Raw genomic sequence first — 26,803 nt, forward strand, 5'->3', positions numbered from 1 at the left:
ATGTGTGTTTGTGAGTGTGTGTATACACACACACACATACATACAAACAAACAAACAGAGGCATTATAGCAACAGGCTTCTCATATAGATGTGTTGTATTTTAATGTGGTTTTACAAACAGAATACTTGGTTGTTTATGTCTCTACTACTGCAAAATCGTAGTTAACTACCGCAACCGATTAAGTATTAATTTTGGCTGAAAAAGTATAGGTGATAACAAAATGCTTAGACGTATTTCATACTCCAGGTGGCCAAATACTGCGCTAGGAAGGCCAGTCACTCTATACACTACTATGAAGTATGTTAGGGACCATAGAACTTTAGGTTGGCAGGGAATCTTCTCGATCTAAACAAACCATACAGTGGATATAGATGATCGGTCTCATTATCATAAGCATTATACAGTAATGTTTAAAGGGTGCAGTCCCAGAAATTTAAACTATCCATGGAAGTACCTACTGGGAGAGGCAAATGCTTGTGTGGCCATAGGACAGTATGCTCATTGGTACTGCTGGAAACAAACAGCTGAAGCCATTGTGACTTTTGATTAGCCAGAGCTTCAGAGTTCTTATAAAAAGGGAGGGAGAGACTGCTCATCTTGCAAGTATTTCTGAGGTCAATGTATCATGTATTTCTGAAGCATTCTTTCTTGGACTCAACGAGGCAAAGATAAATGTTCCCTCTGGGTCAGGCACAGAACATTGAACGTTGAACGTTTATAATGACTGTACAATCTGTATGGTAATTTAAAAAATAAACCCCCATCACTAATTGTTGCAAGTTGTGGGTCCAAGAACATTTGCTCACCTCCAGAAGCTGCACAGAACTAGGCCTGGTCTCTGGATTCTTGTCGAGCGCTTTCTTTAGGAAGTCTTTGAACTCTGGGGACCTATCAAGAACAAAACATGACAATAGAGATGAAGCCTTGTCCTTCACCTAATTGTTTGCCTAACATAAATGGCCATATTAAAATCCGCACCAAAATGTTGGGTCTCTACTTTTTTTATGCAGTACTTCTACAGTACTTTTTGTTTTTGTCTATTATTACCACTATAAGGTCTTATAAGCTTACTGATGTACAGGTCTTTTTATTTATGTATTATTCAGGCATATTAAAATAGAAACATTAAAGGTCAAGTTCTAGTTAAATAAGAGGGCATGAATGATACCTTCTGTTTTCCAAAATCATGAAGAAATAATTCTTAAAGGCAAAATATTATTTCTCTACTTGCCTTCATTTAGACCTTTTCCCAGCTTATCTACAACAGCCTAATGATGGTTGACAGTACAGCAGGCCTGACCTGTTTTGTCTCTATAAGGGTTCCATTGTTTGTTGAACACGTTATATTTTAGTTTCCTTGTGTGAACCCGTGTTATTTTACGATACATATTTTTTTCTAAAGATATGGTGATAAGTATACAGGTTTTTATGATGACAGAGCAGTAACAAAAAATAAACAGAAGAGCAGCCCATGTTTGGCCATTTTCTAGAGGATCTACGGTACATACAAAGGATAAGAATGAGAAATGGAAAATTTAGGTTTTTCATTATGGGTTTTTTCAAAGTGAGAAACAGGACTAACACGAAAACACTAATTAAACTCCTTACCACTTTGAAGGGGCAACAAGGGTTGGTGGCTCAGACTTGGCAATCTTGAGTAGAACACGCATGGGGTTTAGCTCATGGTGAGGTGGTTCTTTTTCAGCCATTTCAATAAGAGTTATTCCCAGAGACCAGATGTCTGCTTTATAGTCGTATGGAGCATCCTTCATGGTCTCGCACATTACCACTTCAGGGGCCATCCTGTTAACAGAAAACACATTCTACAGCATTTACATTTTTAATATAAAGACTGTACAAACTAATGGGATTAGACAGCATACTTCATGCCAAGGAACATATTTTAGGAAGGAGGTTGCACTTTTACCAGTAGGGAGTCCCGATGAAAGAGCTTCTTTTCTGCACCGTCCTCACATTTTTTGCAGAAACCCCAAAATCAGCTGAAAGAATAAAATAAATATGTTGATAAGACGGTGCCCTTGGCAGAATACCTCATTCTGAAAAGCAGCCGCTTGCCTACAGCGACGTGTAGTCACAGAGGAGGGTTCTCCTGCGGATGGCTTTGTTCCATACATTGGGGATTATTTACTAAAGGGAGGGTTGAAAGGATGGATCTTATAATAACTAAAGGATGTTCCATTAAACTCCAGACACAAAAGTGAAAATTGCATATGAAATCAGAATAATACATTTAGCAGAGCAGATCCCCACCAATTTACTTAATCCCACATCCTGGAATTTACCTATCTTGCTGTTCTGTAATCCAAGGGGGGCCCTCGATGAAGATGAACACAGAGGACAAAACTTTGAGGGCTACTAATTCTGCAAAAACACCCCATCCCTAAAGAGAAGAATTCAACACCACACATGGCTCACTTAGCACAGTCCTGTGAGACTGGTAGGTCTAGAAGCTGCAGCCCAGGTGCTCTGCATTCTTCCTAAACCAATATCAAACAGTGTAACGGTTGTTTAAAGCCTTTACTGTTAGATTACAACTAATTCCCCAAATGCTCTTGTAACAAGAAGCTCTTTTATGAACCTGCTCTCTTCCCTATAAAATGTCTTATGGAGTGCTTTTTTTTTTCTTTACAAGAGCCAGGCATTTATGATTCTTAGTGGTTTTCTGACATTTTACGCTCTCCGCAAAAGAGTATGCCCGACGTGACTGATAAAAGGTATGTTCCTGTCTGAATAGAGCCTTCTTTTAGACAGCAAATTGTCCAGCTCAGGAAGCAAAGGCTGATTATAGATTTATAGCTAAAACTGCCTTTTTCTAGTACCTCTGTTGATGCAAGAAAATCAGAATTAAATAATATGCTCCATAGGAGCACACAGATTTTAACCATAGACATTGGGCAGGCCATGGATAGCTAACATGTAGCTGCCCAACATAACCCCATGACGCCCATTGGTATGCTCCTTTTTTTTGATAAGGTTCTACCAGAGTTCTACAACAGCTCTAGAACAAATTGTTGGCTACCTTGATAACTGAATACAATACAACTGGGATACTACGATGCTGTACCACTGACAGTCATTTCAGTAGAACTCAAAATAGTTTCTCATGCAACAAAGATGGGCTACATAATGCATAGATCGTCAATATCAATTGAGCCTACTAGATGAAACAGTGCTATTTTTCTAGAAGCTGTGATAGCTTATATAGCACAATGTGTGTGATCAGAGCGCACGTACTGCATAGTCTGTTATATAGCGCAGTGTTTTTTTATACCGAGAGAGACAGCTTTATGATGTTTCTTTAAGGCCTAAGAATGTTCACCAGGAAAGAGGCACAGCTCCATAAAATATCCTGCTTGCAGTATGCAGAAGCATTTGACACGCTCCCATTTTAGGCAAACCCTTAGCACGCTTCCATAAATTTAGATTATGGAAGGTTCCGTCCGTGATGAACGAACAGTATCTGTACAATGTATATCCTCTTCCAATCCATCACTTAACGTACAGATTTGATTATAGGAAGGAGGTCACACAGGCTCCAGAAACTAAGAATGTGTGCTGTAGCGTAAAAACGTTCAAGCCAAATTCATACCAAGTCAAGGTCATGGTCAGAAAGTCAGGAACATTTTCAGATAAAGAAAAACAGAGAAACAGAGAATGTCACCCAACTTGTTCTGTAAATACAGTGTTGACAGACGTGCTGCTTGCTCGTAATCCAGAAAAAGAAAACACATAGAACTTGCTCTAAAATGTTTCCTTAAGTATGAGTAAACAGGTACAGGAACATACCACCAACGCAGCGTGAAAATACAATGACAGCTCCGTGAGAATAACCCAACGGGTAATAATCAAACAAGACAATTACTTTCAGTAATTAACCCATTGTACAGCGCTGCTGAATATGATGCCGCTATATAAACACCTTACGCAAACCTCCTCCACATTACGTTTTACGGCAATAATCTGAAAGACTGTTCGTAAATTAAAGAAAAATTTTAGGAAAATATTATTTTTTTCTCTCTCAATATAAAAGCTGTAATATTTCAGCTGCATTCTAGGCAGCAGAGTGCAGGCCAACTAAAATTCACAGGGTTAAAACTATTTAATAAAAAAAACAAACATATGTTTAGAATTCAGGTTGGCAGATATCGGTTTCAATTTCCATGGCATTTAAAAAAAAAAATGAAATATTTAACATTCCCTAGCTCTAGATTTTGTGTTAAATTCCTCCATATAAAAGTTTACTGCTGATTGCTTTACTTAAAACACAATTAATTACTAACCGAAGAACGTCTGGTGGCAGTTTGCCACAGTTTTGGGGTAAATCAATATTTATTGAGATTTTCGAAGGAATCAGGGGTACAGAAAGGAAAAATCAGGGGAAGGGAAAGGAAAACAAGGGAACACAGGCAGCAATACAATACGCCAGAGGTTGCAGTAGGTAGCATACATGCGCACAATAACCCAAGACGCCCACAAGTGTGGGAAATACATTGGAGACATACCAAAAAAGCATATACATGCGGGCGCAACCCATACAGGCGGCAGGTAATATCAATACAGTAAGGGAGAAGTCCCAAACCCATACCCAGACCGCACAGCCCTGGGGCAGACCACTCAGAATGGTACGGCATATATTGTACAAAAAGAAGGACATACGGTTGCAAAAATGGGGCATAACCGGGAGGTGCGTGGTTCCCAGAAGGAGGGGGGGGGAGGGAAAAGAGGGAGGAGGGGGAAGGGAAAAGAGGGAGGAGGGGGAAGGGAAAAGAGAGAGGATGGGTAGGGAAAAGAGGGAGAGAGAGAAAGAAGAGAAAAAAAAAAAAAAAAAAAAAAAAAAAAAAAAAAAAGGGGGCCCAGTAAGGAGCTAGTGAGTTCACACGGGGGGAGTGTCAAATAAGGAGTTGACCGGGGAGTCAGAAAGGAGCCGCATCCAATAGAACCAAGTGCGCAGGTGTTTATCTACCGCATCCGAGGCGGAGCACATCAGCTCATCGAGGATTCGCATCCTCTCAACACGCTGAAACCACTCCCGTATCGTAGGGGGGGCAGAATCTCCCCAGTGCAAGGGGATCAGGGCCTTCGCCGCAGTCACCAAGTGGCGGATCACAGAGGCTTTATACCAAGAAATCGGGTAGGACATGTGATGAAGGAGCAAAAACTCCGGGGTAAAAGGAATCGTGTCGTCCGATAGGGTTTGCAAGTACGAGTGCACAGTCGTCCAGAAAGGGCGTAGGACAGGGCAGTCCCACCAGAGGTGGAGGATGGAACAAGGCGAAAAGCCACACCGCCAACATGCGTCCGACATAGCAGGATTGTAGCGTGCAGTAGAAGCAGGAGATCGATACCACTGAGCAAGCAGTTTGTAGCACATTTCCTGGTCCCTATTACTGATGGAGCAGCGGTGCGTAAGAATACACATCTTCTCCCACTGACCTTCCGAGAAGACAACGTGCAAAGACGACTCCCACCTGCCCATAAAGGGGGGAGGAGTGGGATGCAAGACCGTCAGGAGGAGACCGTAGAGAAGGGATACACCATGTGCCGGGAGCGAGGCGGCAATGCAGAGACGCTCAAACGTGGTAAGGTCCCTGAGGACATGATGGGGCCGACTCAAGGACCGAAAGAAGTGAAGAAGCTGTGAATAACGGAACCGGGCTAAGAGGGTCGGAGGACCAGGGGCCACCAGGTCCCCCAGAGGCGCAAGACCAGTACGAGACAGATAGGCACGGATACCAGAGCCCCGTGCCGCAATGGCCGCGGGAAAAAGGTCAACACCCATTCCAGGCGGGAAATCCGGATTATCCCGCACTGGGGTGAGCGGCGAAGGGATGGTAGACAGCGTAGTGCCTCGCAGCAAGGAGTGCCAGACACGAAGCGTCGCCCTGAGAAACGGATGACGTGAAGCCCGTCCGGTAGCCGTGTGAAGCGCCAGCCAGGGCAGGGACCGGGCGGGGAAGCCCAAAAGAGCACCCTCCACTCCAATCCACAACTTCTGAGGCGGGTGATGTACCCACTCCAAGACTCGAAGGAGGTGGCAGGCTCTGTAGTAAGTGCGAGGGCAGGGGAGCGCGAGGCCCCCTCTCGACTTGGGGAGGATCAACGTACTAAAGCGAACGCGAGGGGAACGGCGGCCCCACACGAATCCAAGAAAAGCAGAGCGGACGGCAGCAAAGAACGAAAGAGGGATATGTATGGGGAGGGTTTGAAACAAGTATAGGAGTCGGGGCATAACAGTCATTTTCAAGGTATTGACGCGCCCAAGCCAAGAGATCGCAAGCCCAGACCACCGTCGCAGATCAGATCGCAGAGACGCCAGCAGGGGTAGGAAATTGAGAGCATAAAGCTGAGTGAGGTCAGCAGACAACCAGATTCCCAGGTAGCGCAACTTTGAGGCACACCACTTGAAGGGAAAAACAGCACTCAAAGCACTACAATCCCGTGGAGGTAAGTTGACATTAAGGATCTCCGACTTGGACATGTTTATCTTAAAGTGGGAGAGTGCGCCATATAACTGAAGTTCCCGTAATATAGAAGGAAGAGAAATCCGAGGCTGAGAAACCGTAAAAAGAAGGTCGTCCGCGTATCCCAACAACTTATGAGAGGTATGACCTACCTGAAGGCCCTTAATATCAGGGTTCAACCGTATCGCTTGCAGCAGAGGCTCCAGGGAGAGCACAAATAACATCGGCGAGAGGGGGCAGCCCTGGCGGGTCCCATTGCGGATAGGAAAGGCGTCAGAAAGAGAACCGTTGATTCGGAGACGCGCGGAGGGGAACGTGTAGAGGGAGCCGACCCAAGCGAGGAACCCCGGACCAAAACCCATACGGCGGAGAGTAGCCAGCAGAAATGACCAGTCAACTCTATCAAAAGCCTTCTCCGCATCAGTCGAGAGAAAGACCGTAGGCGTAGAGGTGACTCGAGCATAGTGCAACAAATTAAGAGCACGAATGGTGCTGTCCCGGGCCTCCCGGCCCGGCACGAAACCAGTCTGGTCCGGATGGACCAGAGTGGGCAGCAACGGTTTCAGGCGCGTAGCGAGGATCTTCGCAAACAGCTTCAGATCGGAGTTGAGGAGCGAAATGGGGCGGTAGCTGCCACACTGCTCAGGATCTTTACCCTCCTTAGGGATAAGGGAGATGGATGCCGACAAAGTATGCGCGTGAATCTGGCCTCCCTCCAGGATGGAGTTGAAGGCCGAAACAAAAAAGGGGCCAAGTGTGTCCCGAAATCGAGAATAATACCGCAAAGGCAATCCATCGGGCCCCGGGCACTTCCCCGTTTTAGAGGATTTCACAGCGTGGACAAACTCAGGCAAAGAGATAGGAGCATCCAGCGCCTCCGCAGCGGCCGCGGGGATGCCCGTTTGGATGGTACGGTCCAAATAGTCCGCCAACCCCGATCGGCCACCGGACGGGGAGGGGTCGCCATCCGAAGACGGGAGATTATAAAGGCCCGTGTAGTAATCGAGGAAACTCCTCGAGATATCAGAGTGTAGGAGGTGGAGACGGCCAGTAGTCGAACGAACTCTAGGGATATAGGTGAGGCGGCGGGAGCCACGGAGGGCACGAGCTAAATACTTGCCAGGCTTGTCCCCGTGTTCGCGGAACAGCGCCTTGTTCCGTAAGTAAGAGCAGTGGTGTTTATCGTTAAGGATCGTGGCCAGCTTCCCACGAAGAAGCGTGAGTTGCTGCAAGACGTCCCCGGACAGAGAGGCCTTATGGGCCTGTTCTAGCACCGCGATGCGCGCACATAAGGAGCTGATCTCCCTCCCCGCCGCCCTCTTTCGCTGGGAGCAGAGCCGTATGTAATGACCCCTGATCACACTTTTATGGGCTTCCCAGACTGTAAGCGCTGGGACCTCGGGGGACGCATTTTCATCAAAGTAAAGGGATAAAGCTTGAGCGGTCTCAGCGCCCACCCCCTCATCGGAAAGGATTGCGTCGTTCAGACGCCAGGAGCGCTCCACAGGGCGAGGCAGAGGCGAGGACAGGGATAACATCACAGGGGCATGGTCGGACCACGTCGTCAGGCCAATATCAGCCCGGCGGAGAAGGGCAGCATGGTGATAGGGGACGAAGAAGTAGTCGATGCGGGAATAGGAGTTGTGGGGGGTGGAGAAGAAAGTGTAGTCCCTATCAGAAGGGTGAAGAGCCCTCCAACAGTCAACAAGGCGGTGCGTGGAAAGCTGAGAGAGGAGGGAGCGCAGGACGCGGCGAGGGACACAGGAGTGGCCAGAGGAGGTGTCCACAGAGGGGTGTAGAGCCACATTAAAGTCACCGCCCAACACCAGCACCCCCTCCGCGAAGTCCTGCAGCCTAGCTAGGATCAGTTTCAGAGCCATATGTTGACTCCGGTTAGGGAGGTAAAGGTTGGCGAAAGTATATGTTTGTGACGCCACAGTCCCCTTGACAAACAGATAACGCCCGCCCGGATCAGCACAAACACCCAATTCCTGAAAAGGGAGAGATTTAGAGAGAAGGATAGCGACTCCTTTCGACCTCGCGGCAGGGTTAGAGCTAAAGAAACCAGTAGGGTAGAACCGGTCAGAAAGCTTAGGGGCTCGACTTTCGTAGAAATGCGTTTCCTGAATAAAGGCTACATCCACCTTTTCCCTACGTAAATCGCGTAGCAGGTGGGAACGCTTCTCCGGGATATTAAGACCCCGAGCGTTAATAGAGAGAAGTGTGAGAGCCTGCATCGCAGCAGTGGGGACTGTATACTGGGAAGGGGGAAAAAATAAAAAAAAAAAAAAAAAAAAAAAAAAAAAAAAAAAAAAAAAAAAGGGGGGGGGATGAGCAGAGAGAGAGGAAGGAGAGGAAAGGGAGGGAGGAGAAAAAAAAGGGGGGGGAGATGGAAGGACCAGGAGCCCCGGGTAGGGGACTGAAACACACCCAACGCCTGCCGAGACGGCAAAAAAAGGACCACCCCCAATAGAGGGAAGGTGGGGCCGAGTCGGCAAAAAAAAGGCGATACGTGCGGGGAGGTGAACAACCAAACGAGGAAGAAAGACCCTTCCCGCCGCCACACGCGAACATATGCGTGCGGAAAGGAAACCTGAGCGGAACAGAACACAAAATAACCTGAGAATACAGAGCAGCATAGGCATAAGTGAAAAAACATCCATGGGTACAGGCACAATGTACAGAAAACAAGTCACCGAGTGGTGTAACAGCACACAGTAGCCCCCATGAGGCAGTGAGAGACGCGCGAGTGCATCAAGCAGAGCACCGTGAGAGAGGGCGCAAGCAGGTACCGCAAGGCGCCAGGGCCGCAATATGCGAACAGAAGCAAATGTGTGTGTGCGTGAGAGCAGGCAGCCCCGTGAAGGAACGGGCCACATATTAGGCGCATGGCAACCCACGCCGAGGAGCATGCGCGGGAAAGAGAGTATATGTATATAAAAAAAAAAAAAAAAAAAAAAAAAAAAAAAAAAAAAGAAGAGAAAACCCGTGTGTGTACAGACAAGTGTGTGTGCAAGGGAGCTGGCAGCCAGACTGCGCCACGGCGAACATCCGTCTTTCCTTTTGAGCTAAAAAACCACATACATTGAAACCACCTCTATATAATCAAACCCAACAAGATGGAGGTACCATCAAACCAATCTTGAGCGGAACATAACACAAAATAACCTGAGAATACAGAGCAGCAGAGGCATAAGTGAAAAAACAACCATGGGTACAGGCACAACGTACATAAAACAAGTCACCGGGTGGTGTAACAGCACACAGTAGCCCCCATGAGGCAGTGAGAGACGCGCGAGAGCATCAAGCAGAGCACCGTGAGAGAGGGCGCAAGTAGGTGCCGCAAGGCGCCAGGGCCTCAATATGTGAACAGAAACAAGTGTGTGTGTGCGTGAGAGCAGGCAGCTCCGTGAAGGAACGGGCCACACATTAAGCGCATGGCAACCTGCGCCGAGGAGCATGCGCGGGAAAGAGAGTATACATATATATATAAAAAAAAAAAAAAAAAAAAAAAAAAAAAAAAAAAAACACCCCCGTGTGCGGACAGACAAGTGTGTGTGCATGTATGTGTGTGCTCTCGTTAAGAGCATAGTTGTTACCCCATGTCTAGTGTGACTCAAATAAACCCAATAAAGGGGACAGGTTCAGAGTGTCATAGGGGGTGTGGCACAGAGCGCAAAAAAAAAAAAAAAAAAAAAAAAACATCGGCATTGCACAACTCTACGAAACCAAGAAGGTAAGATTGTTCCCAAATAAAAGTACATGCCATAAGTATATGTAGCGACAATGCAACCAAATTATATGTTCTGCTATTGCAACAACAGTGTCCTATACCCAGCATGGGAGCAGCATAAGAGGCAGGAACGTACATGATTATTCCTCAGCAGACCGGGCCCGCGAGGAAGGCAATGCTCCCGGGATCGCAGCTGAGTCCAGCGGGGCTCCCCTAGAACGAGGGCGTGAGGTCCCACGCGGGCGGGAGGATAGCGAAGGCCGCGAGGACCCACCATCAGGCTCGAGGCCCAGGAAAGTCCAGTCGGGGACGTTCAGGGTAGACAGTCCAAGCGCGTGCAGAACATCAGGGAGCTCATGATAATACCGGAGCGCAAGGGAGGTGTTGGCATGACGGATCACCAGGGCAAAGGGGTGCCCCCACCGGTAGGGGATACGCATACGCTGCAGCTCAGACGTCAATGGCCGCAGGGCCCGCCGCACCTGGAGGGTGAGGTCGGAGACATCATGGTAGAACGTGATCGGATGCCCCTGCCAAGGCCACGAGCCCACCTCTCTAGCACGCGCCATGACAGATTCCTTAAGGGCATAGTCCATGAAGTGGCAGACTATGTCCCTCGGAGGGCCGGACGGGTTACCTCTAGGCCGCAGGGCCCGATGAACACGATCCAGAGCCCTAGCAGCATCAAACGGGCGCCCCAAAAGGCCGGAGATTAGGGATGACAGCAGCACAGGCAGGTCCTCAGAGGCATCAGACTCAGGAACACCCCGGATCCGCAGGTTATGACGGCGACCCCTGTTATCCAGATCCTCGACCCGACGACGAAGAGTGCCCAGGTATCGGAGAAACTGGTGAGTATCTTGCTGAGCCCGGCGGGTAGTCTCGCGTTGAATCGATGAGGCGTCTTCCAGAGCAACCACCCTGTTCTCCAGGGAGGCTAAGTCCGTCCGTAGCGCGGAAACCTCGTCCCTCACCACCTGCTTAAGTTCGAGAATCAGCGTCGAAAAGTCCGTACGCCATGGAGCGGAGGAGAACAGTTGACGGACCTCCGGCGTAACAGGTTGAGGAGGAGGGGGTGGTGCAGTGGCGCCATCCTCAAAGGAAGATGAGCTGGCCGGAGACCGGGCCTCGTGGTCCCCAGAGGCCTGCGTAGCCAGGTCGGCCGGAGTGCGGAAAAACTCCCGCAGGGAAGCTGAAGTCGAGCGGGAGCGGGCACCCGGGGTAGAAGGATCCGCGGGCTGCTTCCTATTGCGTCCCATGGTGAGAGCAGAAACGATTAAAGGCAGGTTTCGGGCTGAAAAAGGGCGAGTAGCGGCGGAGCTGGGAGATTATGCGGCCATCTTCCTCGGCGGCTAGACACGCCCCCAGTTTGCCACAGTTTTAATGGAATCGCACTATTATGCTTTAGGTGGAAAAAAAAATAAGTTTCCATTTACCACACAATTGGCTTTTTTTTGTAATGGTATTATGTCAGCGGCAGCACAAAGGGCATTGCGGCAGTTAATGCGGGCTTTGATCTGCATGGGGACATGGGAAACGACTGGAAAACGTGTTTTGTGGAGACCGTAAATATTAAAAGGCACAGCTAAGTCAGTCCACGCTACCACAGGGCAGTATGTTGTAGACAATATTTATTAATAGTGACTTCATGCTAACTTTCTACATACAAATGCATTATGTTCACGAGTACATTGGCATATAACTTCACAGCAGGACATCAGTAGACCAAATGTCTAGAAACACTCCTGACTACTCCCTTCACACAAAGACTACGACAAACAGGAATACTAGATATACATTACAGATATGTAGGTCCTGATGGACATTAATAACTTTCCTCAGGGAAACCATGGTACCCTTTCACAGGGAGAGAGCACACCACCACACAACAGCCTTGATGGACACAAGATGCTTGATGAAGACATCCGCATTACACCAGCGTAATATAGTTTCTACCGATTGTCCCTACAGGAAGGATGAACCTTAGAAGAAAAATCTTCACCTAGCTTGATGTTCCCATCCTGTGTCAGCAGCACATTCCCAGCTTTCAAGTCACGGTGGATGATCTTCATGCTGTGGAGATAGGCACAGGCTTCCAACATCTGTTTGCAGATGGTCTGAATCTGAGGTTCTGTGAGTGCACGATCCAGTTCTGTCACCAAAAGAAATCATAAGACTAGCAAAATAACCTAACCAAATAAGAGCTATGTCACATCCCTGGGTTTTATTGGGTTTTTGGACACAGCTTTTGGTGGTTCTAATTTATATAAACAGCTCAAAGTGTGGCTCGAAGACCCTCATTGGCTACCTCAGAGGATATGGGGGGAGGAAGATACATAAAAAAGTATTGTGTTGCTTATTTTATGTAAAATTGTTATTTTCATCACTCGCAAGCAGGTTAGTCTAATATTCTGGTTCAGGGCCCCTAAAAGCATACAGTTTCCCCTGCTAGGTAGGCTTTGGGATTGACCAGTGTCACAGTGGGGTCACGGGCCAATTGGGGAAGAAGTGCTATGCAGGATTTCTCATTAAGTCGTTGAATATGTCAAGATGAAAATATATTATGGATTTTGCAGGCTTGTCATACTTGTAACCTTTCAGCATGAGTATTTATGAGATAAGGCGATTGTTAAAACAAACTGTGCTTATATTGTGGAACAATTAAAACTGAGTGGAATGCCGCTCATCAAATGTGCCAACTGCACTTACACAAAAAGACAAAGACTGTTTACATAATATTATGTGTCACATACCGATCATTACCGCGTCCACTGCACCTCCTTGACAAAACTCTATCATAATCTGAAAGAAAAGAAAATGAAAACAAGCAACGTTAGATCTCTTCTTATAAAGTACTAAGCTTTTGTTGTTAAACCATTCAGCAATTGGTGCACAATATATCAAGGTTTATTTCTGTAAGGACAGAAAGAAGAAAGCCAAAATTCTGTCACAATGCCACTTAGCAGAAAGTGTGGTAGCCTGTACTTTCTACATGATGAACAGGATATATAAAACCACTGCAGAGGTCACTGGGTAGGACTTTCATCGAGTGTGAAGAACACTAAATGAGGTTGCCATGAAGAATAACAGGATAAGTCACTAAAATGTCAAAAACACACATATGTGTGTGTAATATATATATGACACACATACACACACCAGTATAATAGCAGATATACACTCATACATACACACATATATATACACATATAACAGTATATTTGGATTTCTGCCAAGAACTGGCTATTTTACACAATACACATGAATGTTGACCTGTCATACAGACAATTCCTAACAGATCTATACATAGTGTGAACATAGAAAGAAACAAAGAAATTCTAAGGCTGAGAAAGTCAGACAGGCAAAAGAAAAGGCGGTGAGGGGGGCTTAGAGTGAAATATGTTGTATTAATTACTAGCATTGTAAGTACAATGAACACATCAAAATAAGAATCTTTCCTAACATTTAAGACTGTACATTTTACCCCCTCGTGCAGCACAGGATGTCTACGTATGCAGCGTATGCTCACTGCCTGCTTTCATGCTGCATCGCCTGCTACCATTGGGATGGCGTTGAGGGATGCAAGTGCTTCCTCAAGATAACTGTTTGGGTTCTTGAGAGGAAGTTACTTAATTTAACACCCACTCTGAAAGAATGAAAAACAAAATTGTCTTTGACCCATGCTGTACTTCCTATAACTTCTGAACTATACAGGAGATCTGGGGAAACTATTAAAGGCACTAAAATTTGCACTGCACACCTCGACCTTGTAAAGCCAGGCTTATCTGCCCTGATAATTACCTGCTTGCTGACAAGAGACCAATTTTTTCAAGAGGTTGATGAAGTGGCACTTATGCCTTTGCCAGTATTCGCTGTGCTGTGTTAAACAGTTATGTTGGAACTGGTGCCATAAAGTTAGAATCATACAACCGTCTAAAACGCCTTTGTATGTTGCAGAATTATCATTACACTTCACTGGAACTAAGGGACCCAAACCCCAAAAAACAGCCCCAGACCTCCTCCACCAAACTTTACACAAGGCACTTTGCATTATGGTTAGTATTGTTCTCCTGAGATCCTCCAAACCGAAACTCACTTCACTCCCAAATGAATTGGGCTCTCACCCAGCTGTGCGTTCAGCCAAACATACCTCCATGCACACGATATACTTACCTCCAGACCAACGCTGGTTCAGCGATCTCTGCCAATGAGGGTATATTCAGACCTATATTTACGTGCATGGGATTTGCTTGCATTAAAATCCATGGGAGAGCTTTCCTTAAACCGACTGGCATTTTCTAAAGAATGCTCACAGAATACTTTAATGTGCATCTCTCTTAATGGGCATTCAGCCCATGTTTTTGGACGCCCACAGGTTACACAGATTAAAGAAATTGCCTTCACAAAGAATGACTTACTCTACAAATTATTCCACCTCTCAGTAGGATAATGACCCCCGAGGACAAGGTCAAAGTAACAGTCACTCAAGAAAAGGGAATGTGTAAGAATGACCTAGTAAAAGTCCTGACCTCCGTTTTCCATTGACAATCTCTGGCACTATTTGAATAATTGAAATAGACATCTGACCGGGCTAAACCTGGATCAAATCTGACAAGAATGGGCCAAAATCACTCAAACATTGCTTGCAAAGCTGGTACATATTTGCCCTAAAATACTAAAGGCAGTCAAAGACTGTACGACCAAATATTGATGTGTGTGGGTAGAATGCTTATGAAAGAGGGAATTAGTAAGGCGTCTGAACACTTTTGGAAGACGCCAGTGTCTGTATGGCATGTAGAAAAATGACTCAATATTTTTCGTACAGAAGAGGAGGTGCGACTATCTTTTCATTCTCAAATTTCAATGTTATTATTACAAAGACTCTACTTGTCCACAGATATAACACTTAAGGCACAGTAACGGTTATGCCCACGCATTTCTTGATAATAAGTTCACTAAGTAGAGTTCTTGAAAGCGGTCATCTAGCAGAAGCACTTTTAAAATGAATAGGGGACTTTCAGGAGAAGGACACAAGTACTTTTAAGCAGTGCCTGTTAAGCAGTCTGAAGAGCCACCAAAATGGAAGGCGGTGGGCGCTGAGATATCCTACGAGCATCCACTGCACTTTCACACAATCCTCACAGATTGGCAGGACACAGATAATGCGTTTCACTGTATTCTAAAGGGATGGACCTTTGGCAGTTCGAACAGAGAAGTGATGTATCATTAAAATAACCATTTGATATATGGTTATTACTTTGATACTATGTCTCATCTGCCAAAGCCTAACTACAAGTGTCTCAAAAAGACACAGAAGACTCCATATCATAATTTTTATGTAGATTATGGTACTTCAGCTCTTCGGTTGCTGTTGGACTACAGTTTCTGTAGCCTTTGGCAAGCTCCTGACAAGAAGGCTTTCAAGAGTTAACCCGGGAGCTACTTGTGGCTTCCTCTGTCTCAGGCTGAGCAATGTCTGCGTTAGTTACTGGTACAGGATAGCAAAGTAGGATAATGTACTTATTCATCAGGTAGCCCTGCACGAAATATTTGTGTCATTTACAAAGTAAACACAGTGAAGGTAGGCACATGCACGCGGTACAAAGTTTTTATGCACAAGAACCGGAAACTTACTTTTACTTACTTGCATGCAGAGGCATCTAACTAAAACATAAAGGCACAACGCTGCGGATTTCATATAAGAAGGTTATGTAATGGTAGCAAAAGTTGCACCCATAATCCATCCCCAACTAGCCAGCAGTTATATAACAGATCAGAGCCTAACTTCATAAGGACTGGCTTTGCACTTGTCCAGGCATCCATGCTATCACTAACATACACACACGCCTCACAAGCTGCCACATACATCCATGACTGGGAGCAGGCACAGGTAAACTGCTACCACTGCCCCTCAGATGGCAAATTACATTTATGCGCTTAATGCGGAGATTGACAAAGCCCATGAGCCAGGTCACCATGGCAACTACAAACCACTTCTTGGTGCCCAGGATTTTGCATGGCTATCATCATGGATCCGGTGCTCCAACCTTTTCTGCGGGGGTGTGGTGCAGCCGGTGCCATGAGGCCAGAGTCAGTATAATTTTCTATATGTATACTGTTAGCCAGTGTGTGTGTGTGTGTGTGTGTGTGTGTGTGTGTGTGTGTGTGTGTGTGTGTGTGTGTGTGTGTGTGTGTGTGTGTAAGTGCATGGTGCTACCGTGTATGGTGTTGCTTATGTTATAGTAAGGCATTAGCATGAGTGTGTATGTGAGCATATAGTGTTAGAGTGCGCATTAGTGTATGGTGTTGGCATGTGTGTACATGAGCGTAGAATGTTAGCATGTTACTGTAAAGTTTCTTTGTGAGCATAAAATGTTAGCGTGTGTCTGTTTGGTGTTAAAGCGTGTTAATGTATGGCAAGGCTCGACAAACCCTAGGAAAATAAGAACATGATTGCGGAAGAAAAAAAAGCTGGCTCCTAACTTTTTTGTCTTGCTCTTAGATCCAAATCAAATTTGTCAACCCCTGGCCTAATGCCATTTGTTGTTTTGCCCACCTCCCTTTGTTTTTGCCAGCATCAGCAAGTATGTAAGAATAAGAGGATATAGCCTTACATAACACAGGATTTTCACAGAACATTAAGAAAATTAGTACTATTCATAGAAACGTCACCTTCAGTTAACGTGTTCCGAAAATGCAATCAGTGCACGTGGAAAAACACGGGAGAACATTACATTTTTCTTGCTCATGGCTCATTCATCTGTCTTTCCTCTTATGAGACACTATGGGTCATACTTCACTGGCATTCAGAGGACAGCAACATTTAATCACCTGATTAACACACGGAGTGTGCCATTAATCCTCAGGACACATAACCTAGTGAAACCCTAGTGAACCTTCTCAATTGACAACACAGCTTTTGTGTGTATATTTGTCCCAAATATCCTGGTTTTACCACAGCCTCTGGTGTCCATGGGTTGATTACACGAGGCACCAAAGATCAGATCTTATGCCAGCTGTAAAATGTGTCCACCACATGTAAAGTTGGCTGAGCAATAAGGCTTAATGGTACATTTTGTTGGGCAAATAGCATCCAGCTTAAGTACTACTCCAGCATGTTTTGCTTTCAGAAAACAAATAGTTGTAAAGCATATGTGCGTAGGTGTCATGCTGGACCTAGCAGGCAACAGAAACTCATTCTCAACCTATGGAGAGAATGTCTGCATATTGTTGAAGAATGTACTTTAATGTGTATTCACCTGCTTGAAGCTATGAACCAATGGAAGGTAGGTGTTTCTGTTAGATCCCCTTAAAACTGCTGGAGGAGTATAGAGGGCATCGGCTGCAAATAAAATCTGATATAGTATACACCCTGTGCTTCTCAGGTGTAATTATTACTCTCAACAGCAGTAAAGCTGGACATCTCGTAAAGCTGTCGGGCAGACTAGATGGGCTGAATGTTTCTTACCTGCCACCTATGTTTCTATATCCACTAATGCAGTTTACATATTTGTTTTTCTCTAGCATCAGGACCAGCAAATTGATTGCCAGGCTCATTTTCAAACTCTCAAGTGAGTACCCAAAAGGTTACACATATACTTTCAGCGGGACTGGTCCTTTCAGTAAATAGCCAAGCAGACAACTTCATCAAGAGTCTACCAAGTGAAAATAAACATCATTCACAACTGTTATCACCCAGCATCCATATACTTTCAGTTACTCCCGCAAGCTCCAAGCAAAGTAGTGTACACACCCTGCTTGCTTTCAGGGAATTTTTGTGATTCCAGTGTAAGATGCGGTCACGCTAATAGGATGGAAGCCCAGCATTCCACAAGCGTACTTATTCCATAACCCTCTGTAGCAGCACAGCAGATCTGCATTCCACCGGGCACACAAAGACCTTCAGGTTGGCAAAATGGGGTCTGGTTAGGGGGAAGATACTGGAGTGGGGGAATAAAACCCTATACTCTCTGGTAGAAGATGAATTGGGCAGGCAGCCTGTGGAGAGGCAAGATAAGAGAAGACCTCAGAGGCAAAAGGGTACATCTCTGCTACGGTGAAACGTAGAAACAGAGTTCGACAGTAGATCAGAACAATCCGGCCCATTTAGTCTGCCCATTTTACCCGATTGAGCTCCCTTAGCCCATCATGATATATTTAGATCCTACAATTATAGTCCATCTCCAAAACTATTCCACTGAAACTCAGGTAGTGAAGATAGGGCAAATTTCATGAGAACACATCAAACCATGGTATGGCTTGATGGTTGTATACTGAGCTAGATAAACAGAGGTTGCAGTCTGAATCCAGTGAAATAAGGAGAGAAAACCAGAAGTAAATGGCATTTGTTGGAGAAAGACGATACGAAAGGATCAATCCCAAGCAAACAGTGTTGGCAAGCAAAATGCGAATTATGCCAACATACAGAGGAAATTTCATGTAATGCTTTATGTCTGCACATTAAGCTACAAATCTAAAAAGACAGGGGCGATTAAAAGGAGTTAATACTACTCAGACTTCAACCATTGACCTTTTGTCACAGTTTATGTTACAGAATGCTGAGTATTTCATAACTGGCAGGAAAGACTGTCCAAAGCAAGCAAAGTGTGAGAACCGACTGTTACTGTGAAAGCAGGAGAGATCTCAACCAGCTCCAAACCAGAGGACTGCATCGGGATGTCAAAAACCTGCGGGTGCCGGCGGTATTCTGTGTGTTTTGGGCGGGCTCTTAATGCATTGCCATTAATGGGTTTAAGGACAACCTGTTGTCCTTAAGAGGTTAAATGTGACAAATAAGTAAAAATAGTAGAAATCAGAAAGGGAGCAAATACCTTTTGTACAAAAATAAATTTAAAATAAAAAAAATTAAAATTACTTTCCAAAAAAATACTGATGAGAATCTTTCAGTTTTTTATAACCCATTTTCAGCTGCAGAAATTTACATTTTCAAAAGTTCTTGACAAATTCTATTTTTGTGACATTAGAATACTTCTTAAATAAAAATGGCATTGACTATAATGTTCTCATCCAGCTAATACCATATTGTATATTTGTTGACATGTCCACAATGTCGAACCCTAGTGGTCTGCGACCGACATCTAATTAAAAAAAAAACTGTACTTTGATGTCGGAGATGAGCATGATCACATGCTTGATGCAGGACACTCAAAGGAGGAAGTTGACAGCCTGAGTGCCCTTCTTCAGTCTGCAGAGAGGGAACAGACTAAGTGGAAAAACATTGCAGGCTCACTGGAAGTGGCAATGTAAAAACTAACACCATAGAGGAGTTACAGCAGCAGCTTGGTGACTTGGCGGCCATGTGTTCAAGCCTAGAACACCGGCAGTCACACACCAAAGCTGCCATGGATGAACAGCAGAGGCTCTTTTATCAGGAGCAGATTGAAACCAAAGCCAAAGAGGATGCTGATATGTTGCGCAAAAAGGTGAAAATGATGGAGAACACAGAAAAGCTGCTACAGTCTCAGGCCCAAGAGGTTGAGATGGTTATGAGGCAAATAGGGAACCAGCCGGACGCTTTGGAGGAACTGGCAGCATACGGAGTCATAATTACAAAAGGAGTATAACACGTTGAAGGAGGCCCAGAAAGAATCTTTGAATGTGACTGGGAAGTTAAAAATCACAAATGGGCTTAGCTAACAATTGGGCTCAGGAAGCTGAAATGAAATTTCATAATTCACAAGAGGAGCTCAATGCCATCAAGATGTCTCTCAGTGACATCCAAAAAGAGCTCACTATCAAAGAAAAGGAATTAAAGAATGCAAATTCCAACATTGTGAGCCTGAAGTGCAAAATGGATACTTGGCAGAAAAGCTGTAGCTTACAACCAGCAGCCAAGAATGCCATCAGTCTTCCTGAGTCTGAAACAGCTAACACAGGACTCCAGTCACCAAAGGCTTGCCCCCCCCGTAACTCCAAGTTCCACCAAAAACTCTAAGAAAAGTACCAGTACTCTGGCTGCTGAGAAGCCTGCGTGCAATGGACACCAGCGTCAGAAACAGAGAACACGGCCAGCACCAAAAGATGTCACCAGCCGTCATGAGTCCAAAGCACCAGCTCCCACAGGACTCCAGGGGTCAAAAGATTCCCTCCCCACATCTCAAAATTCATCCAAAAACCCCGAGAAAGTTAACAGTCCTCCAGAAGCTGAGATGCCTACTTGCACTGGAGCTCAGCGACCACGCTGTACCCGTCAGAGATGGTATATTCCTTAATATCACCTGCAGTATTGAAAATTATAACTATATGATCTGCAGTGTTGAAATACTGAACTATTTGACATTTGGCATAGAAATACCTGAACTATTTACTGGCTTCAGATAACTAGAGGCCAAATCATTAATATAAGTGTGTGCTATAGAAAAAGTATATATATGGTCAGACACCGGATCTACAGGTGTAGATATCAGGAGAGGGGAATACCCCCAAAAAGTTATCAAGAATACGCAGTGAATATAACCTCTCTCTTCAATGTATCCTCTCGTAATCCTGCAACCAGGGCCCTTCTTCCCCAGTGTATAAATTTGTCTTAGTCGGTTTTGTCATTCTTCTTAAATATGCTCAGCATAAATTTTTGGCGCTATATAAATAAAAGATGTTAATAATAATATCCATAATATGATCCTGGGGGCATATTTACAATGCTGAAAGATCTCGGACACACGAGCAACCATTGATAAGAGGTATGCGCACAAAAAGAGGCCTCACAGCATTGTGGGAGCAGGTCGAGCTATTGCTAATCCTGTCCCTTTTGTCTGGTTTATTTAGTTTGGTCTTTATACACAGCTGACAACAAGTGCACCTAGTGTTACAAAGATTTAACAGGTATACACCGCTTAATAATGGATAATGGAAATTTGCTATTGAATTTCTATGCCAAACTCTTTTGGCTACCATGTTCATAATATCTATTTATTCTCCTCACTCTCTTTCCTCATTATGGTCATTAAATCACCCCTGAGGACACACTACTCGACTCCCCTTCTATCTGTAGATACATCCAAACGTGCGTCATTGGGAAGAAGCAGTAAAACACGAGGAATAACCAACAACTTTAACAATCTCTAAAGGAGAGATTACACAGCACTGATCTTTCTCACTTGGGAAAGCATGAATAATGAAAGAATAGCCGCGACTGCACAAAATGTTTTCCCAGCTCCCGCCTGACAATATCACATCGGACCATCCAGCTGATAGCTCTTTGTGCTCCTGCGACCGGGTACAAGTACGCTGTAGGTGGGAAGAGAAGAATAAGGTTTTTGTGCACTGCTCAAAATACCAGGACCAGGGAACTTACAATGTCCTTATTCACGCACGGTCTTATCTGCCCACTTTCTACAGTAGATTCATACATATGAATAGGTAAAGCGTCCTAGGGTGGCATTAATTCAGCAAACAAAAATGTCAAAACCCATTCCCTGCCAGGAGGACCACAGGCACACTAGATAATACACTGGCATAGCCTTTGGCAAATCAAGATATGACAAAACTTTAGTACTTCATGTAATTTTTTTATTCGGTTTGAGTGTTTTTGTATTTACAAAGCACTCAAGAAAACATTCAAATATCATGTATAGATTGAACACATACCCTTTTTACACAGGTGACGTTGCTCTAAGTAAAAAGTCTGAGCATTAAAAAGGGAGACAAGTGCCCTGCCTCAGTTACCACTATTTCTGAATGATGAAGCCCATTCACACCACCACAAGGGCCAATCAAAACAAAATCCCAGAAAGAGAGAACCTAGGTGAAGTCAAATACTGTTCAAAAAGGTGGAGCACACAGCAGACAGTGCAGAATATGCAAGTCCAGAGGTCCATGGATAAGGGAAGGTACTGATGATGGTGGTCAAGAGGAAACGGACAACTGGGGACCAACTGGATGGTGTTGCAAAAGTTTATAGGTTTTTAAGGCCATGACATATGCCCAATTCAAAGCCTTGTTGCCTGTACACCACAATATGCAGTTTTGTTAATTGAATATATATTGCATAGATACTAATCTGACCTGAGGTTTCCTAAAGCAAAGTACTTTACAGAAGCTCTGACACTTTGAAAGGCCACCGCTTGACCGCCTTACAGAAACAAACACAGCACAGTACTACACACGTCAAAAAGTAGCAGCTCTAATAATTGACTATTGAAAGAAAATAATAATAATTGGCTGCCACAATTATGTAAACAGATACCGGATAAAGCAGAGACAATAAGTCAACGAGTCACCACACAACACCCCTATGCAATTAAGAGGATTAACACAGTCATTGCTAACTAGCCTAAGGCATCCCTGAGATGCCGTGAACCAGAAGAGAGAAATGCTACACATGCCAAACATGCTGCAAGCTCATGCACCACTTTACTGCGATCAGTACTTCTGACGTCTGTCTCAGATCTCAGAAACCAACAAGATCAAGATGCAATCCTACACTTCCGTATCACCAGAGCATTTATATATAAAATTCAGGTAAACCCTTATGTTCCCAAAACACATCTATAGGGTTAAAGACAAATACTCCATTTTGAAGAAAGTCTTGTTTCTTACCCATAGATTGTTCTCGAAGTAGAAGGCACCAAGCAGCTTGACAATGTTGGGGTGGTTGCAGCTGGCCAGGATGTCTATTTCAACCATGTAGTCCTCCAACTCATCCTCACTTGTGGTTTTAATAACCTTAGCAGCTGCCAAAACACCAGTTTCCCTGTTCTTGGCCTGGGAAGAAAAAGATGAAATAAGTACACATATTATAAATAAAATGGGTTTTTATTTTTACTGCAATAGGCAAGCTACAGACGGAGCATATTTATTATTATTAATTATCTCGTACTTGTATAGCTCCAACAATTTACGTGGCACTTCTTACAATACATACCGTACATTCAATGGCTATGACAAAACTAGAACTGACAGACTAAGACAAACCGATACATTAGGTACAGAGGGCCCTGCTTGCAAGCTTACAATCTAAAGGATCAAAGTAAGCAGTTCCTGTCATATGTTTAATGCAGGCAATAGGAAAAAACCTGCTTCTCTTCTTTAGCCAAAATTTAATACATACATTTTGAGCCCACCGAAATGGATTTATTCACCAGGCTGAAATTATTATTCGCCTTTCAGGTTTGTCGGTATGAAACAGTTAAGTGATCCAACTATAATGTTGTACATGATGGTAACAGGGCTGTAAATGAGGCGGACATGTTATCCTGAGAAGCAGAATTTGCTTACAGGACATGGTAAATTTATACACATTTGTGTGATAACTATCCACAGTGCAAGCTACACATTACACTTTCAGTGACATGGTTCTGTGTGTAAGCGCGTGTACGTGTTTTTTCTTTAATTTCTGAATTAAGACAGAACTTTATGAGAGGACGTCTCAACTTAACCACCGCAATGTTTACATGTCACCAGTAACACCTTTCATTAAATTGATGGTTTGGAAATAGTTGAACACCTCCTATTTAAACATCCTTTTTTTGGTTCCAAACAAATAAACATAATTCAAGAATCAAGGACGCTTAAATGATTAGATAGTTATCATTCCACTCGGAAACAAAAAGGGCACAGTATAAGTGTGATGACTGAGGACAGGGGAAAGAATAACCCCAAACCCACTTAAAGCCAACTTTCTATTCTTGATTGCTCAGCGTCTAATGGGTTTAACGTCCACTAAATATTATTCCTTAAAATAAGTCCCATGGGATGTAACCTTCTTATTAAAACAAAGTGTGGGAACAGAAGGAAGAAATAAAAATAGTTTTCAAATGACAGTGAAACTATAGTAAAAACCCAAACTGGGAAATACACAGAAAACCACAATACCATCCATATAACAAGCAGCTGTCACACACATAGGAGAGCGCAGACTATAACCGACCAGCACGCTGGAGCATTAGAAATACAATAATACAAATCCAATGCGTAAAAGAAATGAAGCAAACTGATTAGCCGGGGACCATCATCCGGCAGACTGGAAAAAACGTGCTGATCTAAGCTAATCTTTTTTGACATGGAGACAAGACAAATTAGACAGCAAGAAGCAGACACAAAACAGAACAATGGGGGCCGCCTACACAAACAGATCTTACACGTTCGGGGAACGAGGCTATCCTCTGCAGACAATAATGTGGCTTTTCTTGGGCTGCGAGTATCAGGTCCGTTATCAGCATTCCTACACACAGAGCTCTTTGCATGCAGCACATGGCACCAGATCGCTGTGCACTTGATATAACCAGACTGAAACTTCCTTTACACAAGAATCGTGTGTGTAGATTATGATTTTATGCTGTGTGTATATGCATACACACACACAGATAACGTTGTTTATGCAGGGTCACGTACAATCAGGTAGGCAGTGTCCCCATTGTATCAGTTTATAACATACCTGTAAGTGAATCTCTAGATGACCTCACAGCAATGCATGCAATGAAGTCATAAAGAACACCATTAAAGTTACTTTCACATTTACTGGAGTTTTGCAGCACTGGAGTTCTTAATAAACTCATGCAACATCTAGAAAAGTCATAATCTGCGGCACATCAGGACTCCCAAAGACAGAACGCTCCTCAATAAGAGAGGCACTTGTGGCGGTGCGGGCTACGAATATTCCACTAGTCTTAGAAACGGATTTTGCCAAACTGGCAGTAGAGAGAAGTACAAAGAAGTTAGTGACACATTTTAGTGGACCATCAAAGCAGTTAAGATGGAGTTACAAGCTTCCGAGACCCAACGAGTACCTTATTCAAACACATATATTCAATCGATTATTGCTTTGTTTCCGAGTGTGTCAAACCGTACATACTATGTAAAGCTGTGCAACAAATGGCCTTGAAGTCATAAATCATAACATTAACATAATTACAAAATGGCTGTTTCCTTTTAGAACCTCCAGCAGCACATTTAACACATACAAAAATGTTCTGCGGAAGATAAAATGATCAAAGCGGTTTCAACTAAAGTTAAGCATAAACAGTTAAGCCAAAAAGGACCTGACATTTTTCCATGGATCCTAGTCACCCTAATTGACCTTCTAGTTATTACTTCCTTTTCAGAAATATACCACATTGTCCTGACCACTGGCTGCACCCTTTGATCTGGAAGCCCTGGGAAATCCAGGTCCGATTTAAGGTAAATTTGGTTGAGCTCCAACTACAAGCTACGCATATTGCCACCTAATTATGCATAGCTACTGAACGCATCAGTGCTTCATAGAGAGCTTGGAAATGTGTATCTGTTTGACTGAGGTCTACACAGTACTAATCACAAAGGAGGAATATACACTCACTGGTCACTTTATTAGGTACACCTTGCTAGTACTGGGTTTTTCCTTCAGAACTGCCTTCATTCTTCGCGGCATACTTTCTACAAGGTGCTGGAAACATTCCTCAGAGATGGACATGATGCCATCACGCGGTTCCTGCAGATTTGTCGGCCGCACATCCATGTTGCGAATCTCCCGTTTCACCACATCCCAAAGGTGCTTTATTGAATTGGAATCTGGTGACTGTGGAGGCCTTGGTGTACAGTGAACTCATTGTCATGTTCAAGAAACCAGTTTGAGATGATGTGAGCTTTGTGATATGGTGCATTATCCTGCTGGAAGTAAGAAGATGAGTACACTGTGGTCATAACTGGATGGACGTGGTCAGCAACAATAAACATTTAAACAATGTTCAATTGGTACTAAGGGGTCCAAAGTGTGCCAAGAAAATGACTCCCACACCATTACACCATCACCACCAGCCTGAACCGTTGATACAAGGCTTGATGGATCCATGTTTTCATGTTGTTTATGCCAAAGTCTGACCCTGCCATCTGAATGTTGCAGCTGGAATCGAGACTCTTCAGACCAGGCAATGTTCTTCCAGTCTTCCATTGTCCAATTTTGGTAAGCCTGTACAAATTGCGGCCTCAGTTTTCTGCTCTTAGCTGACAGGAGTGGCACCTGGTGTGGTCTTCTGCTGCTGTAGCCCATCTGCTTCAAGGTTTGACGTGTTGTGTGTTCAGAGATGGTATTCTGCATACCTTGGTTGTAATCTCGAACCAGTCTGCCCGTTCTCCTCTGACATCAACAAGGCATTTTCGTCCACACAACTGCCTCTCACTGGATATTTTCTCTTCTTTGGACCATTCTCTGTAAACCCTAGAGATGGTTGTGTGTGGAAATCCCAGTAGATCAGCAGTTTTTGAAATACTCAGACCAGCCTGTCTGGCACCAACAACCATGCCACGTTCGAAGTCACTTAAATCCTCTTTCTTCCCCATTCTGATGCTCGGTTTGAACTTCAGCAAGTTGTCTTGACCCCATCTACATGCCACATCTAAATGCATTGAGTTGCTGCCATGTGATTGGCTGATTAGCTATTTGTGTTAATAAGCAATTGAGCAGGTGTACCTAATAAAGTGGCCAGTGAGTATGTATGCATCTATGTATATATGTATATATAACTATGCCATGCTTTACCTCCAGGTATCGAGAGAAATACATAATTTCCTGGAAAAGTCCAGGAGTTAATACTGTCAGGAATGACTAGAAGGATTGTACGATATTGAAAAATAAAGCATGTGTCTGTGCAA

General features: G+C 44.2%; 1 protein-coding gene across 1 annotated transcript in view; it reads right to left on the reverse strand.

Annotated features, from left to right (window-relative positions):
- Window positions 1–26,803, reverse strand: part of STK10 (serine/threonine kinase 10) — a 47,125-nt gene that overhangs the window by 10,351 nt on the left and 9,971 nt on the right. Inside the window, exons 2-7 of the mRNA XM_053464705.1 lie at window positions 22,775–22,939; window positions 12,970–13,018; window positions 12,219–12,368; window positions 1,929–2,001; window positions 1,610–1,804; window positions 808–889 (exon numbers count right to left, since the gene is read on the reverse strand). Coding sequence (XP_053320680.1) covers window positions 808–889; window positions 1,610–1,804; window positions 1,929–2,001; window positions 12,219–12,368; window positions 12,970–13,018; window positions 22,775–22,939 — 714 coding nt within the window. The remainder of the gene's footprint in view (window positions 1–807; window positions 890–1,609; window positions 1,805–1,928; window positions 2,002–12,218; window positions 12,369–12,969; window positions 13,019–22,774; window positions 22,940–26,803) is intronic.

Source organism: Spea bombifrons, chromosome 4, assembly GCF_027358695.1.
Source record: "Spea bombifrons isolate aSpeBom1 chromosome 4, aSpeBom1.2.pri, whole genome shotgun sequence".
NCBI lineage: Eukaryota > Metazoa > Chordata > Amphibia > Anura > Pelobatidae > Spea > Spea bombifrons.